This window comes from Salvelinus namaycush, chromosome 4 (genome assembly GCF_016432855.1).
Source record: "Salvelinus namaycush isolate Seneca chromosome 4, SaNama_1.0, whole genome shotgun sequence".
NCBI classification, from domain to species: domain Eukaryota; kingdom Metazoa; phylum Chordata; class Actinopteri; order Salmoniformes; family Salmonidae; genus Salvelinus; species Salvelinus namaycush.
In genome coordinates, this window is record NC_052310.1 from 10000491 (window position 1) to 10016635 (window position 16145).

At 44.7% G+C, this 16145-nt stretch overlaps 1 protein-coding gene across 1 annotated transcript in view; it reads left to right on the plus strand.

Moving 5' to 3' along the window:
• The window catches only part of LOC120045354 (protocadherin-15-like), a 224467-nt gene that overhangs the window by 25476 nt on the left and 182846 nt on the right, over nucleotides 1-16145 (plus strand). Inside the window, 3 exon segments of the mRNA XM_038990233.1 lie at nucleotides 7250-7369; nucleotides 7649-7759; nucleotides 11429-11599. Coding sequence (XP_038846161.1) covers nucleotides 7250-7369; nucleotides 7649-7759; nucleotides 11429-11599 — 402 coding nt within the window.

The window sequence follows — 16145 nt, forward strand, 5'->3', positions numbered from 1 at the left end:
AACTGGCCCCTCTAACAGTACAACTGGCCCCTCTAACAGTACAACTGGCCCCAGGTTGGCCCCCCCAGTTGAAATGGTCTAGAACCGCCACTGGAGGTGAGGCCCCCAGGACAGCCTAGTTAAATATTTTATTACAATCCAAGACGATGTGTGAGCAGTATCTCATTACTTAGCATGAAATATTTCAGTCCGTTCAACCTGAAAAGGGCCATATGATTTGAAAAAAATGCTGTAAAAATGTGAAATATTAGCCGTTGCTCAGTGACCGTGGACTGGTAGGTACGGGTAATAACTTCAAATCTAATTAAATGTATTCAGATGGAGCTTTTTGACTGTTAAAAAAGGGACTGAGTCTTTGGTCATTAAAATTACTGTAACGGTAATACATGACTGGGTAATATAATGACATACAGAGTGTATCATGCGTGGACCATGGCCCATTATGGAGACGTCCTGATTCTCTGTGTGGTTTAACAGTGGTGGCCCATTATCCCATTCTGGAGACTTCCTGATTTTTGATTAGTGCTTTTTGAGGTCGGTTCGGTTTCGGTTCGATTATTCAAAATTAATAATTTTTTTTCGATTTACGTTTCACTTTTTTTTGAGGCACATTAAATGCACTATGCATTATGGGGGTTGAATGCTGTAACAACACTGAATAAAACAATTAATAAAAGTCCCATGATGCTAGTGACTGCCCATTACTGCTTATCACTTATTAACCATCATTTATTACCATTACTTTACTTTAATAAAATATTTCATTTGTTGTGTATATTACATTTGTTTTATTTGACGACTTTATTATTTCATTCCAAGTCATCTCATCTCTATAGAGCTGCTGCCTATGCTGTCTGACAAAATCACTATTTTAGTAGTTCTTCAAAGTAAATAAGGCATACTTGTATGACTGCTGAATACCAGCTTTTGATCACTTAGATCATGTATTTTCAGGCTCGAGGAGCAACGGCTTTCTAACCCTCTCGATCACTGTGTTTCTCTCTTCTCTCCGTCTCCATGTCTGCTCCACACTGTTCATATTAAAGCTCAGTGCTCCACCCAGACCAGACAAGTTTAAGCGGGCGCGCATTGGATTATGGCCATTGTAGTTAATTGCCACGTTTTCTGCGCTAAACTATGTAGAATATTGGCTTGTTGGAAATTACAACTCCCTACTACATTGCACAGTTCAATCTTGATCTGATTTATCTCTACAGAAACTGCACATCGAGCTCACAGAAAAATGTATAAACAGAATGGAATTCAAATAATTGAACCAACATCAAGTTGTTTAAAAAAGGAATAATAACCAAACATTTTGATGAATCGCTCAGCACTAGGTCTAACAGTGGGACCTCCATGGGTCTCTATCTGGTCTAACAGTGGGACCTCCATGGGTCTCTATCTGATCTAACAGTGGGAATAATAACCAAACATTTTGATGAATCGCTCAGCACTAGGTCTAACAGTGGGACCTCCATGGGTCTCTATCTGGTCTAACAGTGGGACCTCCATGGGTCTCTATCTGGTCTAACAGTGGGACCTCCATGGGTCTCTATCTGGTCTAACAGTGGGACCTCCATGGGTCTCTATCTGGTCTAACAGTGGGACCTCCATGGGTCTCTATCTGGTTTAACAGTGGGACCTCCATGGGTCTCTATCTGGTTTAACAGTGGGACCTCCATGGGTCTCTATCTGATCTAACAGTGGGAATAATAACCAAACATTTTGATGAATCGCTCAGCACTAGGTCTAACAGTGGGACCTCCATGGGTCTCTATCTGGTCTAACAGTGGGACCTCCATGGGTCTCTATCTGGTCTAACAGTGGGACCTCCATGGGTCTCTATCTGGTTTAACAGTGGGACCTCCATGGGTCTCTATCTGGTTTAACAGTGGGACCTCCATGGGTCTCTATCTGGTTTAACAGTGGGACCTCCATGGGTCTCTATCTGGTCTAACAGTGGGACCTCCATGGGTCTCTATCTGGTCTAACAGTGGGACCTCCATGGGTCTCTATCTGGTCTAACAGTGGGACCTCCATGGGTCTCTATCTGGTCTAACAGTGGTACCTCCACGGGTCTCTATCTGGTCTAACAGTGGTACCTCCACGGGTCTCTATCTGGTTTAACAGTGGGACCTCCACGGGTCTCTATCTGGTTTAACAGTGGGACCTCCATGGGTCTCTATCTGGTTTAACAGTGGGACCTCCATGGGTCTCTATCTGGTTTAACAGTGGGACCTCCATGGGTCTCTATCTGGTTTAACAGTGGCACCTCCATGGGTCTCTATCTGGTTTAACAGTGGGACCTCCACGGGTCTCTATCTGGTTTAACAGTGGGACCTCCATGGGTCTCTATCTGGTTTAACAGTGGGACCTCCATGGGTCTCTATCTGGTTTAACAGTGGGACCTCCATGGGTCTCTATCTGGTTTAACAGTGGGACCTCCATGGGTCTCTATCTGGTTTAACAGTGGGACCTCCATGGGTCTCTATCTGGTTTAACAGTGGGACCTCCATGGGTCTCTATCTGGTTTAACAGTGGGACCTCCATGGGTCTCTATCTGGTTTAACCCTTTACACTCGTACCCGTATACGGGTTGAAAATGGCAGATTTAGACACTGATAAACACCTAAATTAGAACGTAGTGGCTGTACGGTAACATGCTATACTTAAGCAATAAGGCGCGAGGGGGTGTGGTATATGGCCAATATACCACGGCTAAGGGCTGTTCTCACACACAATGCAACCCGGAGTGCCTGGATACAGTTCTTAACCGTGGTATATTGGCCATATACCACAAACCTCTGAGGTGCCTTATTGCTATTATAAACTGGTTACCAATGTAATTAGAGCTGTAAAAATACATGTTTTGTCATACCCGTGGTATACGGTCTGATATACCACGTCTGTCAGCCAATCAGCATTCAGTGCTCGAACCACCCAGTTTATAAATGCCGTTTAACATTAGGCTCTCCGCTTCACAGCTCTGTATGGGTTTAGTCTGACAGACGATCTGAACATGAGCACCGCAAGCGACAAGAAGTTGCCCCTTGCCTCTCGCTAATTGAGCAACTTTTGCAAATGTTTTGTTGTCTAAGTGAGGGAAATGCTGTAAATGAAAGAGGACTCAATGTATTTTGAAAGGTGAGCCGTTGAGGATTATCATGAAGACCTCTTTGATGTCATACAAGCAAGTCAAACACCCGCGAGTCCAAATGTGCACGTCACATTTCCATATCATAAAACTCATGTCAAATACAGTGTCAACGCTTATGATCACTATGTTTGATGTGCAGTTACAAGATGACATGGCATCATACCCTAAGTTATCCTGGACAGAACGAGCCCTTGTTTGTTTGTTTATTGTGAAGAAAATTAGCCGGGGCACATACACCTGAACATACTCATGATTTCTTTCTTTGCAAACAAAAATGTCTATTTGTTTCTCTGAATTTCCTTCTGACAGCCTAGCACTGTGAAGACTCTGCTTTGAGTCATAAAATTGCCTTAGGAATTGCTTAGGAACTGTGCACACTTTGGAGACACCAGTTAGTCCTCTCACTCAAACCCTTGTCATACCCCACATTTTCCAGGAATGGTCTTATCAGAATATTTTCAGATTTTATTATCAACAAATACGGCAAAACGTACAGTAAATGTAAAATGCATGTAAGATCAACAGTCTTGTGTCAGGTGAACTGTTGTGTCCTCGCCTTTGGTCTAATAATTTTCATATTATATCCAAACTGTTCCCTTTCAATTGCTACCATGGTTATGCATTTTAGCCCTTTCCACATACTGTAGGTCAATTCCCACGAGTGTAAAGGGTTAACAGTGGGACCACCAGAGGGACCCTCATGGGTCTCTATGTGGTTTAACTGTACAAGTGTAGGATCTTAATTTGACCCAGTTTGCTACAGCAGGAACATAATCCTGCAGTAACAGGAAATGTGAATTATTATGTGGATTGTAATTCATGGGCATATTTGTAGGGGTTGATCCATTTTTTGTAAGGAAAAATCATGAATGAAATTTCAAAGTGGAAAGTACAAACTTAAAAACTTTAAATACATTACAAGTTTAAAATGTCCTGCATTGCAGGAAAGTTCTCCTGCAATAGGGTGCTCAAATTAAGATCCTACATCTGTAGGCCACTCTATGGCCTTCTGGGCATAGAAGGCCATAGAGTGGCTGGTGTGCCAGCGTGGTCCAAAATAGTGACATGGGGATTTTGCAGCTTTTCCCTAATTGAAAGAGGTTCCCCTGAGTGTAATCCTAGTCAATTTAGCTCATTAGCAAGCAGCCTTGCAGAGTAGCTGAAGCTACTGTTCTCAAACGGTTGGGCATGGTTGCTTTCCGTATTCTGCACTGCAGTGTTTGAAATGTTAAACTGACACAGAGATACAGAATGCAGTCCCTTGTCCATCAGTCAACATGGAGCGTCTAGTAGTACCTGAGCCCACATAATGGAGTTCTACAGGGCTGTCGAAGCGGAGAGAAAAATAAAATCTCTGTTGAAGACGTGATTATTTGAATGTGTTCCAGCTGTATGCTCTTGTCACACCTCAACACTGTTTATAAATGCCATTTTTTTTATTTTTCTCTATTTAACTTTTATTTAACTGGGAAAGCCAGTTAAGAACAAATTCCTATTTTCAATGACTGCCTACCCCGGCCAAACCCAGACGCCGCTGGGCAAATTTCACGCCACCCTATGGGACTCCCAATCACAGCCGGATGTGATGTAGCCTGGATTCGAACCAGGTACTGCAGTGACGCCTCTTGCACTGAGATGCAGTGTCTTAGACCACTGCGCCACCTGGGTGCCATTAACTACATCTTTAAGAGCTGAATCCCTCACACGTGTTAATCAGGCACGTACTAGTCTTCAGGTGCACAGGCAGCTTTAGATATTCCTTAACCTTACAAGACCTTGTTTATCTCAAATGGGGAGAATTGTTGGCCTCTCCTTGTATATCTCAATAAATGTACCACTATGACATATAACATTCTGCTCAACCCCCTGTTATTATTAGATATCTCCCGTGTCATTTATTGGTTATTAAAGGCACTGTACACTTCTTTGTCCTACATTAAAGGATTCATTACGACAGCCTTCATGCATACAGTCTGCTACGCAATGTTTATCATGGAGGCGCTGACGTGCAGACGGAGGGACGTGGAGGGTTGATGTGCTCCCAGAGGTGTGTCTGTGGCGGGGCGGCGGGGGGGGGGGGAGAGCCTTGCACCCCAATGAGGACAGACACCACGATTCACCATTTTGATATAGACTCACACGTCGTTAGCTCCTAAATAATGCATGCTTTACGTTGTTGTTTTTTGGCTAACAACACTGCCGAATGGATTGGGTGTTTGGCCTTTCCTATTCTGTCGTCGACGACTTGGGATATTTTCAATTTGCACATGGGAAACATGAAATCCTGCCTCTACTTTCATTACAGCATCTCTTTAGAAATGACCTCTGATACCCCTGCTGTGGGTTTTCTATTAGATTTCTCCTATTCTGAGACTTCTTTTTTTTTCAATTCAGTACCAGTCAAACCATAGCTGAGATCAGGTAGTGTTTCGCTGAACTGTCTCCTGTCTTCCTCTTGTCTCTGACATATTTTTGTGTTCCTGAAAAGTCTTGTCAGATATAAGAGTAGCAGAGTAGCTAAAATAACCACGTTTCCTCTGTGCTGCCAACAGATGCTAGACTATTATCTCCTCTTCTCACAGCTGATAGAGGTCCACTGTGGGGCTCAGGTATGACTGATAGAGGTCCACTGTGGGGCTCAGGTATGACTGATAGAGGTCCACTGTGGGGCTCAGGTATGACTGATAGAGGTCCACTGTGGGGCTCAGGTATGACTGATAGAGGTCCAGTGTGGGGCTCAGGTATGACTGATAGAGGTCCACTGTGGGGCTCAGGTATGACTGATAGAGGTCCACTGTGGGGCTCAGGTATGACTGATAGAGGTCCACTGTGGGGCTCAGGTATGACTGATAGAGGTCCACTGTGGGGCTCAGGTATGACTGATAGAGGTCCACTGTGGGGCTCAGGTATGACTGATAGAGGTCCACTGTGGGGCTCAGGTATGACTGATAGAGGTCCACTGTGGGGCTCAGGTATGACTGATAGAGGTCCACTGTGGGGCTCAGGTATGACTGATAGAGGTCCACTGTGGGGCTCAGGTATGACTGATAGAGGTCCACTGTGGGGCTCAGGTATGACAGCTGATAGCACTCGTGCGCCTCACTCCACATCTCAAAGACACTGTCAGTAGAAGGCACTTTCAGAAATCAAAGCACTTTACTTCAGGTTAACTGTTTTTTGTTGTTATTTTTTTGTATTTTACCCTCTTTTTCTCCCCAATTTCATGATATCCAATTGAGATCTTGTCTCATCACTGCAACTCCCCAACAGAGAGAGAGGAGAGGAGAGGCGAAGGTTGAGTCATGCATCCTCCGAAACATGACCCGCCTAACCGCTCTTCTTAACACCCGCCAGTTTAACTCGGAAGCCAGCTGCACCAATGTGTCGGAGGAAACACTGTTCAACTGACAGCCGTAGTCAGCCTGCAGGCACCCGACCAGCCACAGGGAGTCGCTAAAGCGCAATGAGCCAAGTAAAGCCCCCCTGGCCAAACCCTCCTATAACCCGGACGACGCTAGGCCTGTTGTGCGCCGCCCTATGGGACTCCCGGTTACAGACGGTTCTGACACAGCCTGGGATCGAACCCTGGTCTGTAGTGACGCCTCAAGTACTGCAATGCAGTGCCTTAGACCATTGTGCCACTCGGGGGGCCCCTAATGCGTACTGTTTGACCGAATCATGGTTTTAGCCGCCCCAAAAATAAGAACTTCTGAGATTTGAAAGAGATAGGATTTGCAACTCGCAAGGATGCGACCAATTAAAAATCCAATTAGCACTGCCAAGTCAAAGGGTCACAAAATGTGACTAAATGGTCTCAATCTGGAGCCCTGCAGCTTGTTGGTTTAGCCGTGACTGTATGTCACATTCAGAATCATTAGTGTTGGATCATTGGTGTTGGATCATTGGTGTTGGATCATTGGTGTTGGATCATTGGTGTTGGATCATTGGTGTTCTGAAGAAGGTTGTTGTTGACCGAAAGCTTAGCACATGAAAAACTGACACTTGCATATGATTCAAGTGTGTGGGGAATTATTTTTATAGTTTGAATTGTTAGCACTGTCATTAGGTTGTAATAATGTTGTCTTACAGTTGACCCCAGTTGGCACCACCATCTTCTCCGGCTTCACTGGGAATAATGGAGCCCTGGACATTGATGACGGCCCTAACGGACAGATTGAATACATCATCCAGTACAACCCAACTGACCCGGTACGTCACATCTCAACACTTACTGACACATTCTCTTTAAAGCCACGACTGATGGCAATCACACACCACAGTCCAAAAAGATTGATAAAGACTTTAGAGCAGTACGGTTTTACTCATGTCACTAAGTAAGAGTCAGAAGGCCACACACGTCCTGTTGAGGCAATCTCTACCCCCGAGATCTCTGCACCCGCTCTGGCAGACAATGCATTTCTCATGGGGAAAGCTTTCCTAAGTAGAGTCCACTCTTAACCCAGGGCACTGTATCTCTTTGTGTCGCAGACGGCCAACAGGACGTTTGACATCCCTCTCACCCTCTCCGGCTCGGTGGTCCTGAGGGAGAGGCTCAACTACGAGGAAATCACCCGCTACCTGGTTCTCATCCAGGCCAATGTAAGTCTGTCTGTCTGTTGGTATCTATGGTTTCCCGATAGAGATGGAAGTTAGGCTTAAGAGGGTTTTAATGATGCGTCGTTACAACGATGGCCGAAGAGGTAACATGCGTTTCCCAAAACAGAGAGAACGTTCGCTACGTGTGTCATTGGGACGACACTGAAAGGGTCGAAAGTAAGACAGCACTGCTCTCAGATCAGCTTTCTATTTTCAAATCTTACCTTAACATAATAATTATTTTACAATACTCACAATGGATCAGCTCCTAAAGATACACTATACCTACAAAAGTATGTGGACACTCCATTAAATTAGTGGATTCCGCTATTTCAGCCACAGCCATTACTGACAGGTGTATAAAATAGAGCACACAGCCATGCAATCTCCATAGACAAACATTTGCAGTAGAATGGCCTTATGGAAGAGCTCAGTGACTTTCAACGTGGCACCGTCATATGAGGCCACCCTTCCAACAAGTCAGTTCGTCAAATTTCTGCCCTGCTAGAGCTGCCCCGGTCAACTAAGTACTACTATTGTGAAGTGGAAATGTCTAGGAGCAACAACGGCTCAGCCGCAAAGTGGTAGGCAACACAAGCTCACAGAACGGGATCGCTGAGTGCTGAAGCACGTAGCGGGTAAAAATTGTCTGTCCTTGATTGCAACACTCACTACCGAGTTCCAAACTGCCTCTGGAAGCAACGTCAGCAAAAGAACTGTTCGTCGGGAGCTTCATGTAATGGGTTTCCATGGCCGAGCAGCCACTCACAAGCCTAAGATAACCATGCGCAATGCCAAGCATTGGCTGGAGTGGTGTAAAACTCGCCACCATTGGACTCTGGAGCAGTGGAAATGCGTTCTCTGGAGTGATGAATCATGCTTCACCCTCTGGCAGTCCGACGGACAAATCTGGATTTGGCGAATTCCAGGAGAACGCTATCTGCCCGAATGCATAGTGCAAACTATAAAATTTGGTGGAGGAGGAATTATGGTCTGGAGCTGTTTTTCATGGTTCAGGCTAGGCCCCTTAGTTCCAGTGAATGGGAATCTTAAAGCTACAGCATACAATGACATTCTAGACAATTCTGTGCTTCCAACTTTGTGACAACAGTTTGTGGAAGGCCCTTTCCTGTTTCAGCATGACAATGCCTCCGTGCGCAAAGCAATGTTCCAACATCTAGTGGAAAACCTTCCCAGAAGGGTGGATGCTGTTATAGCAACAAAGGGGGACCAACTCCATATTAATGGCCATGACTTTGGAATGAAATGTTTGACGAGCAGGTTTGACGATACTTTTGGTCATGTAGTGTATATTGCAACCTATGGCTGCAAATATTGAGGTGGCTTATTCTACACTGTAAATACTTAACTTGTTTTTACGGTAACTTAATGGCAGCCATTAAGGTACAGTATGTTACCGTAAATTCCAAATAAACTATGGTTTAACAGTACATTACTGTAAATCAATTAGTCTGTCTGGGGAAACCAATTGTCCAACGAAACACTGGAGCACTTACCTGAGTACAGTTCTGTACAATGTGGTTTTTAAATAGGGTAGGCTATAGCACTAAGAAAACCTTGAAGGAAAACGTTGTACCACTTTGTAAATGCAAAAATACCTTTTTGTTGTGTTCCATTATTGTTACATGACCTTTTGAAATACACTGCTCAAAAAAATAAAGGGAACACTAAAATAACACATCCTAGATCTGAATGAATGAAATATTCTTATTAAATACTTTTTTCTTTACATAGTTGAATGTGCTGACAACAAAATCACACAAAAATGATCAATGGAAATCAAATTTATCAACCCATGGAGGTCTGGATTTGGAGTCACACTCAAAATTAAAGTGGAAAACCACACTACAGGCTGATCCAACTTTGATGTAATGTCCTTAAAACAAGTCAAAATGAGGCTCAGTAGTGTGTGTGGCCTCCACGTGCCTGTATGACCTCCCTACAACGCCTGGGCATGCTCCTGATGAGGTGGCGGATGGTCTCCTGAGGGATCTCCTCCCAGACCTGGACTAAAGCATCCGCCAACTCCTGGACAGTCTGTGGTGCAACGTGGCGTTGGTGGATGGAGCGAGACACAATGTCCCAGATGTGCTCAATTGGATTCAGGTCTGGGGAACGGGCGGGCCAGTCCATTGCATCAATGCCTTCCTCTTGCAGGAACTGCTGACACACTCCAGCCACATGAGGTCTAGCATTGTCTTGCATTAGGAGGAACCCAGGGCCAACCGCACCAGCATATGGTCTCACAAGGGGTCTGAGGATCTCATCTCGGTACCTAATGGCAGTCAGGCTACCTCTGGCGAGCACATGGAGGGCTGTGCGGCCCCCCAAAGAAATGCCACCCCACACCATGACTGACCCACCGCCAAACCGGTCATGCTGGAGGATGTTGCAGGCAGCAGAACGTTCTCCACGGCGTCGCCAGACTCTGTCACGTCTGTCACATGTGCTCAGTGTGAACCTGCTTTCATCTGTGAAGAGCACAGGGCGCCAGTGGCGAATTTGCCAATCTTGGTGTTCTCTGGCAAATGCCAAACGTCCTGCACGGTGTTGGGCTGTAAGCACAACCCCCACCTGTGGACGTCGGGCCCTCATACCACCCTCATGGAGTCTGTTTCTGACCGTTTGAGCAGACACATGCACATTTGTGGCCTGCTGGAGGTCATTTTGCAGGGCTCTGGCAGTGCTCCTCCTGCTCCTCCTTGCACAAAGGCGGAGGTAGCGGTCCTGCTGCTGGGTTGTTGCCCTCCTACGGCCTCCTCCACATCTCCTGATGTACTGGCCTGTCTCCTGGTAGCGCCTCCATGCTCTGGACACTACGCTGACAGACACAGCAAACCTTCTTGCCACAGCTCGCATTGATGTGCCATCCTGGATGAGCTGCACTACCTGAGCCAGTTGTGTGGGTTGTAGACTCCGTCTCATGCTACCACTAGAGTGAAAGCACCGCCAGCATTCAAAAGTGACCAAAACATCAGCCAGGAAGCATAGGAACTGAGAAGTGGTCTGTGGTCACCACCTGCAGAACCACTCCTTTATTGGGGGTGTCTTGCTAATTGCCTATAATTTCCACCTGTTGTCTATTCCATTTGCACAACAGCAGGTGAAATTTATTGTCAATCAGTGTTGCTTCCTAAGTGTACAGTTTGATTTCACAGAAGTGTGATTGACTTGGAGTTACATTGTGTTGTTTAAGTGTTCCCTTTATTTTTTTGAGCAGTGTATAATAAGAAAACTAAATCTGTTGAAAAATGTTAATAAAATACAAGTACTACATTTCCAAGTCAAGAATGGTAAGTACAGATAGGAATAATGCAGTATATGATGTCAAGGTCTTCATCTGGAATGGAACAATCACCAAAAACATAATTCATTTCATTTTACCAAAATGTTTTACAATACCTTTTGATACTGGAACACTTAAATGAACAGATACCTGATGTGGCATATAGGTTTTACTTTTTTCAATGCAAGTGCTTTCCAGCCTCAAATTAATACAATACAGAATGTTTTAGAAAACGTGAATGTTTTTGAAAAGACAGAAAGGAAGTTGCACTTAAGATAGAATAGCTGTAGAAGAAGGGTAGACGTTCAAAAATGTACTTTAAATCCTCAGTTTACCACATCCACCCCTGTCATCTCCCCCTGTAGGATCGCGCCCCGTACCCCAACGAACGGCGCACTGCCACCACCACCCTGACTGTAGACGTGCTGGACGGGGATGACCTGGGGCCTATGTTCCTGCCCTGCTCTCTGGTCGACAACACACGTGACTGCAGCCCCCTCACCTACCGGGTCCACATCCTGGAGCTCACTGACCCAGTAAGTGTTACTGCACACCAGCACCGTCTCCAGAACTCTGAGCTTCAGACCCCCTGCTGAGAAGAAGCCTTTTACATGTTGCTCCATTCAAACAGGGCTGCTTGACAAGCAGCACACTACTCTCAGTGCTAGGGAGAGAGGTGGCTGAGACACAGCTTGTCTTCTCTGGCCTCTGTTTTGCATATCAGCCTCAGGAGTCATCTTCGGCATATTAGTACTAAACACAAGACTGGTTCAGTGTGATTTCTTTGTGTTTAAGATAATTTCAAAGATTTTGGCTTTAAATACAGAGGGCTATTAGATTTATGCTAGGGATAGATTTATGCTATTTATAGGTAGTGATATATTACATTTATTGGTCATGCATAACCAGAATGAAGATGAAAATTCACATAAACATCAGATTTTATTTTATTTTATTTGGATCTATTTTAGTCCCCATTTGGACTAATCTTCCAAGAGTCCTTAAACATTAAAATACAATTTATAATATGAACACATTTCCACATATAACACACAATTACCAACATACCGGTACATAATATACTAACATAATGACCCAATAAATACTCAATCTAAAAAAATATTGATTCTTCATCTACTATAGTCCCACAATATTTCTATGTATTATATTTAAATAGTTTTAAAATAATGTTTAAATGTATATATTGAAAGGTTTCTGTTTGCTCAGTTAATTTATTCAATTTCTTTATTGCTCTAAATCGAAATGTTCTTTTGCCTATTTCTCTTTTCTGTCTGGACAATGCATAGATGGTGGACAATCTATTCCTAGTATTTACGGAATGTCTGTCTCTTACCAACTGAATACCTTTGTGAATAGAACTTGGCCGTTTTAAATTATGTATATTATGAAATAAAATAAGCATGTTCCTTTCAATTATCTTATCGATTGATGACCAACCAAGAACACTGCGCATGACTGCAACAGAAGAACCATATCTCCACCTTAAAACAATCCTTGCTGCTTTATTCTGTGCATTCTGCAGCCTCCTAACTTCACTTGATGATGCATTTCCCCAGACCACAGAACAGTAGTTCACCTGACTCTCAATTAATGCTTGTGTTATTTGCTGAATAATTTTTTCTGGTAAATATTTAGCTATCCTTCTGATTATGCATGCTGTTTTAATAAGAGACATGTGCTGTTTATTTTTGTTGTGACACATGGACAAAGAAACAAGCGACGAGATGGAATGAGATAAAAATGTCCCTTCCGACCCCCCTCCCACAGGGGCTTCCCCAACCCAGAGTTAGATCAGTGTTCACTGGCCTCCCGAGTGGCGCAGTGGTCTAAGACACTGCATCGCAGTGCTAGCTGTGCCAATACAGATTCTGGGTTCGAGTCCAGGCTCTGTCGCAGCCGGCTGCGACCGGAGACCCATGGGGCGGCACACAACTGGCCCAGCGTCGTCCGGGTCGGGAGGGTTTGGCCGGCAGGGATGTCATTGTCCCATCGCGCCCTAGCAACTCCTGTGGCGGGCCTGGCGCGGTGCACACTGACACGGTCACACTGTGTGTCGATCGCACTGTGTGTCACACTGACACAGTGCACACTGACACGGTTTCCTATGACACATTGATGCTTCTGTGTTAAGTGGGCATTGTGTCAAGAAGCAGTGCGGCTTGGTTGGGTCGTGTTTCGGGGGACGCATGGCTCTCGGCTTTCGCCTGTCCCGAGTCCGTACGGGAGTTGCAGCGATGAGACAAGACTGTAACTACCAATTGAATACCACGAAATTGGGGAGAAAAAGGGAAAACATTTCAAATACAAAAAATGTATAAAAAATACATTAAAAAAGAAGCAGTGCGACTTGGTTGGATCATGTTTCGGAGAACACACGGCTCTCGACCTTCGCCTTGGAGGAAGCATGTTGAACTGTCGAAAGTATGAGAGGATGTGTATCAGAGGAGGCTGGTGGGAGGAGCTATAGGAGGCTTATTGTTATGGATGGAATGTTCCATTAATTCCATTCCAGCCATTACAATGAGCCCGTCCTCTTCTAGCTCCTCCCACCAGCCTCCTCTGGTGCGTGTGAAAGTAATTTAGACTAGATTAGATTTAGACTCCAAATAGCGTGACACGTGTTTTGTCATGTAGAATGACGATCAGAATGATACCTCCTTGTCAGTTCCATTGGTTTTTGTTCACTGATGTAGGCAGGGCCCTGTTTACAGTTTCTCTTGATCAGAGTCTAACACAAGTAAATGGCAGAGTCAGGGAAGCATGGAAATGCTAGAATTACAAGACAGATTATTCACAGGTAATTCGTTTTACACTTTGGACTCTCGTACCTTGAGTGGAAGCACCAGTTTATTTAAATTGTTACTAATCCAAATGTAAAGTGGATACTCACGGTCAGGGAACTTTGGAACCCGGCAGACACTAGGAAAATAACATTTTCCAGGCGACCACATTAAATTGTCTTGGCGCTTAAGTTCTAGAAATCTAGAAAAGGATGGTTATTATCACTCCTTGAATGCACCCGACGATTGAATCCCAGACTCCACAAAAACAAAGACCTTGAGTAGCCCAGCTATTGGCTAACTCTATTGTAGATCTATTCCAACATATTGTTAAATTGAGAGGCTGCCTGGATATTTAATTTCTCAATGTAGACTTTGATCTGAAGCTATTCTTGTGATTATTGTGATTTTGCTATTCATTGTAAATGTTTGTAGGTCCTATGTAGCCAAATTGTATCTATGATCGTATGCTATCGTTCATGCTAGCCAACACCTCTCCTAAACATGTGTTCTACTCTGCTAGCCAACACCTCTCCTAAACAGGTGTATTACTCAGCTAGCCAACACCTCTCCTAAACAGGTGTTCTACTCTGCTAGCCAACACCTCTCCTAAACAGGTGTTCTACTCTGCTAGCCAACACCTCTCCTAAACAGGTGTTCTACTCTGCTAGCCAACACCTCTCCTAAACAGGTGTTCTACTCTGCTAGCCAACACCTCTCCTAAACAGGTGTTCTACTCTGCTAGTCAACACCTCTCCTAAACAGGTGTTCTACTCTGCTAGCCAACACCTCTCCTAAACAGGTGTTCTACTCTGCTAGCCAACACCTCTCCTAAACAGGTGTTCTACTCTGCTAGCCAACACCTCTCCTAAACAGGTGTTCTACTCTGCTAGTCAACACCTCTCCTAAACAGGTGTTCTACTCTGCTAGCCAACACCTCTCCTTAACAGGTGTTCTACTCCGCTAGACAGTGCCTCGCCTAAACAGGTGTTCTACTCTGCTAGCCAACACCTCTCCTAAACAGGTGTTCTACTCTGCTAGCCAACACCTCGCCTAAACAGGTGTTATACTCTGCTAGCCAACACCTCTCCTTAACAGGTGTTCTACTCTGCTAGCCAACACCTCTCCTAAACAGGTGTTCTACTCTGCTAGCCAACACCTCTCCTTAACAGGTGTTCTACTCCGCTAGACAGTGCCTCGCCTAAACACGTGTGCGTTTCTTTCGCCTCCAGATCAATTCCATCGTCACGATCAAGCAGCGTTTTTGCTGAAAAGTATTAAATGTCATTTTTTGCTGACATTCCACTATATCCTAAGAGAGAGTTACAAAAGGTCAAACTGTGTCCGTGAGAAGGCAGTGGTGCACTAGAGCCATACCAAACACAGAGGACTAAAACGACATTTGCTTACATTGAGAACCTTCCACACTCCGCAGCCAAGTGACAGAACAAGGGAACAGGAGCCTTAAGTCAAGTTTACACCACTGGTTTGGGTGGCTGGCTCCTGTACTTAATGCGAACGCTAGAACGCACTCAAGGACACATTTTACGAGTGCTGTGACAGGCGGCATTATGTGATTCTGATTATGTATGCCGTGGCGAAGCCAGCATAACCTCTTATCAGGTCTTCAAAACACCCCCACCTCATCCTGTCATCCCCATCAATCCCATCACTCAGGGGGCTAGTTCAGTTTCACATGTGTAATGATGTACTGTTATATTCCTCTTGTCTCTCTCAGACATCCTCCCTGTCAGGCAGCTCTCCCCGTTATCTCTTTAATACGCCTCTCATATCTCCTCCGCCGGTGCTCAACGAAACATTTAAATAATGCTTCAACTTATTTATTGAGGCTCAGTACCGTTCCGGTACCTTGCAGCGTATAAAAAGAGTGCTACCTGTGAAACGAAGCTTGTGATTAGAGGGGAGGAGGAGAGGGATACAGCAGGTCATAGGTCAGATCCCAAAAACTCCTCTTTGTCACAATGTTATGCCAGTGGGTCTCCTTTCACGGTACACTTAGTTTGAAAGACAATATCTCAGCTGAGGATCCAGGAAATAGTGAGACCTTCTAGGGAACAGGAGCCAGGAGCAAGGAGAATGTTCTTGAGGAGAGTGGAGGTGCATTCCCCAAGACAAACTGATCCCTCCTGGCAGCCTCTTTATATCCTTCCATAGCAGAGAGCTAGAGAGCCTCTCCGGAGCAGGAATAACATAAAAGGTCATCCCAAACAAGGCTGAAGTGGGGCTCCAATACTTTTTCCTCTGTCAATTTTACTATTTA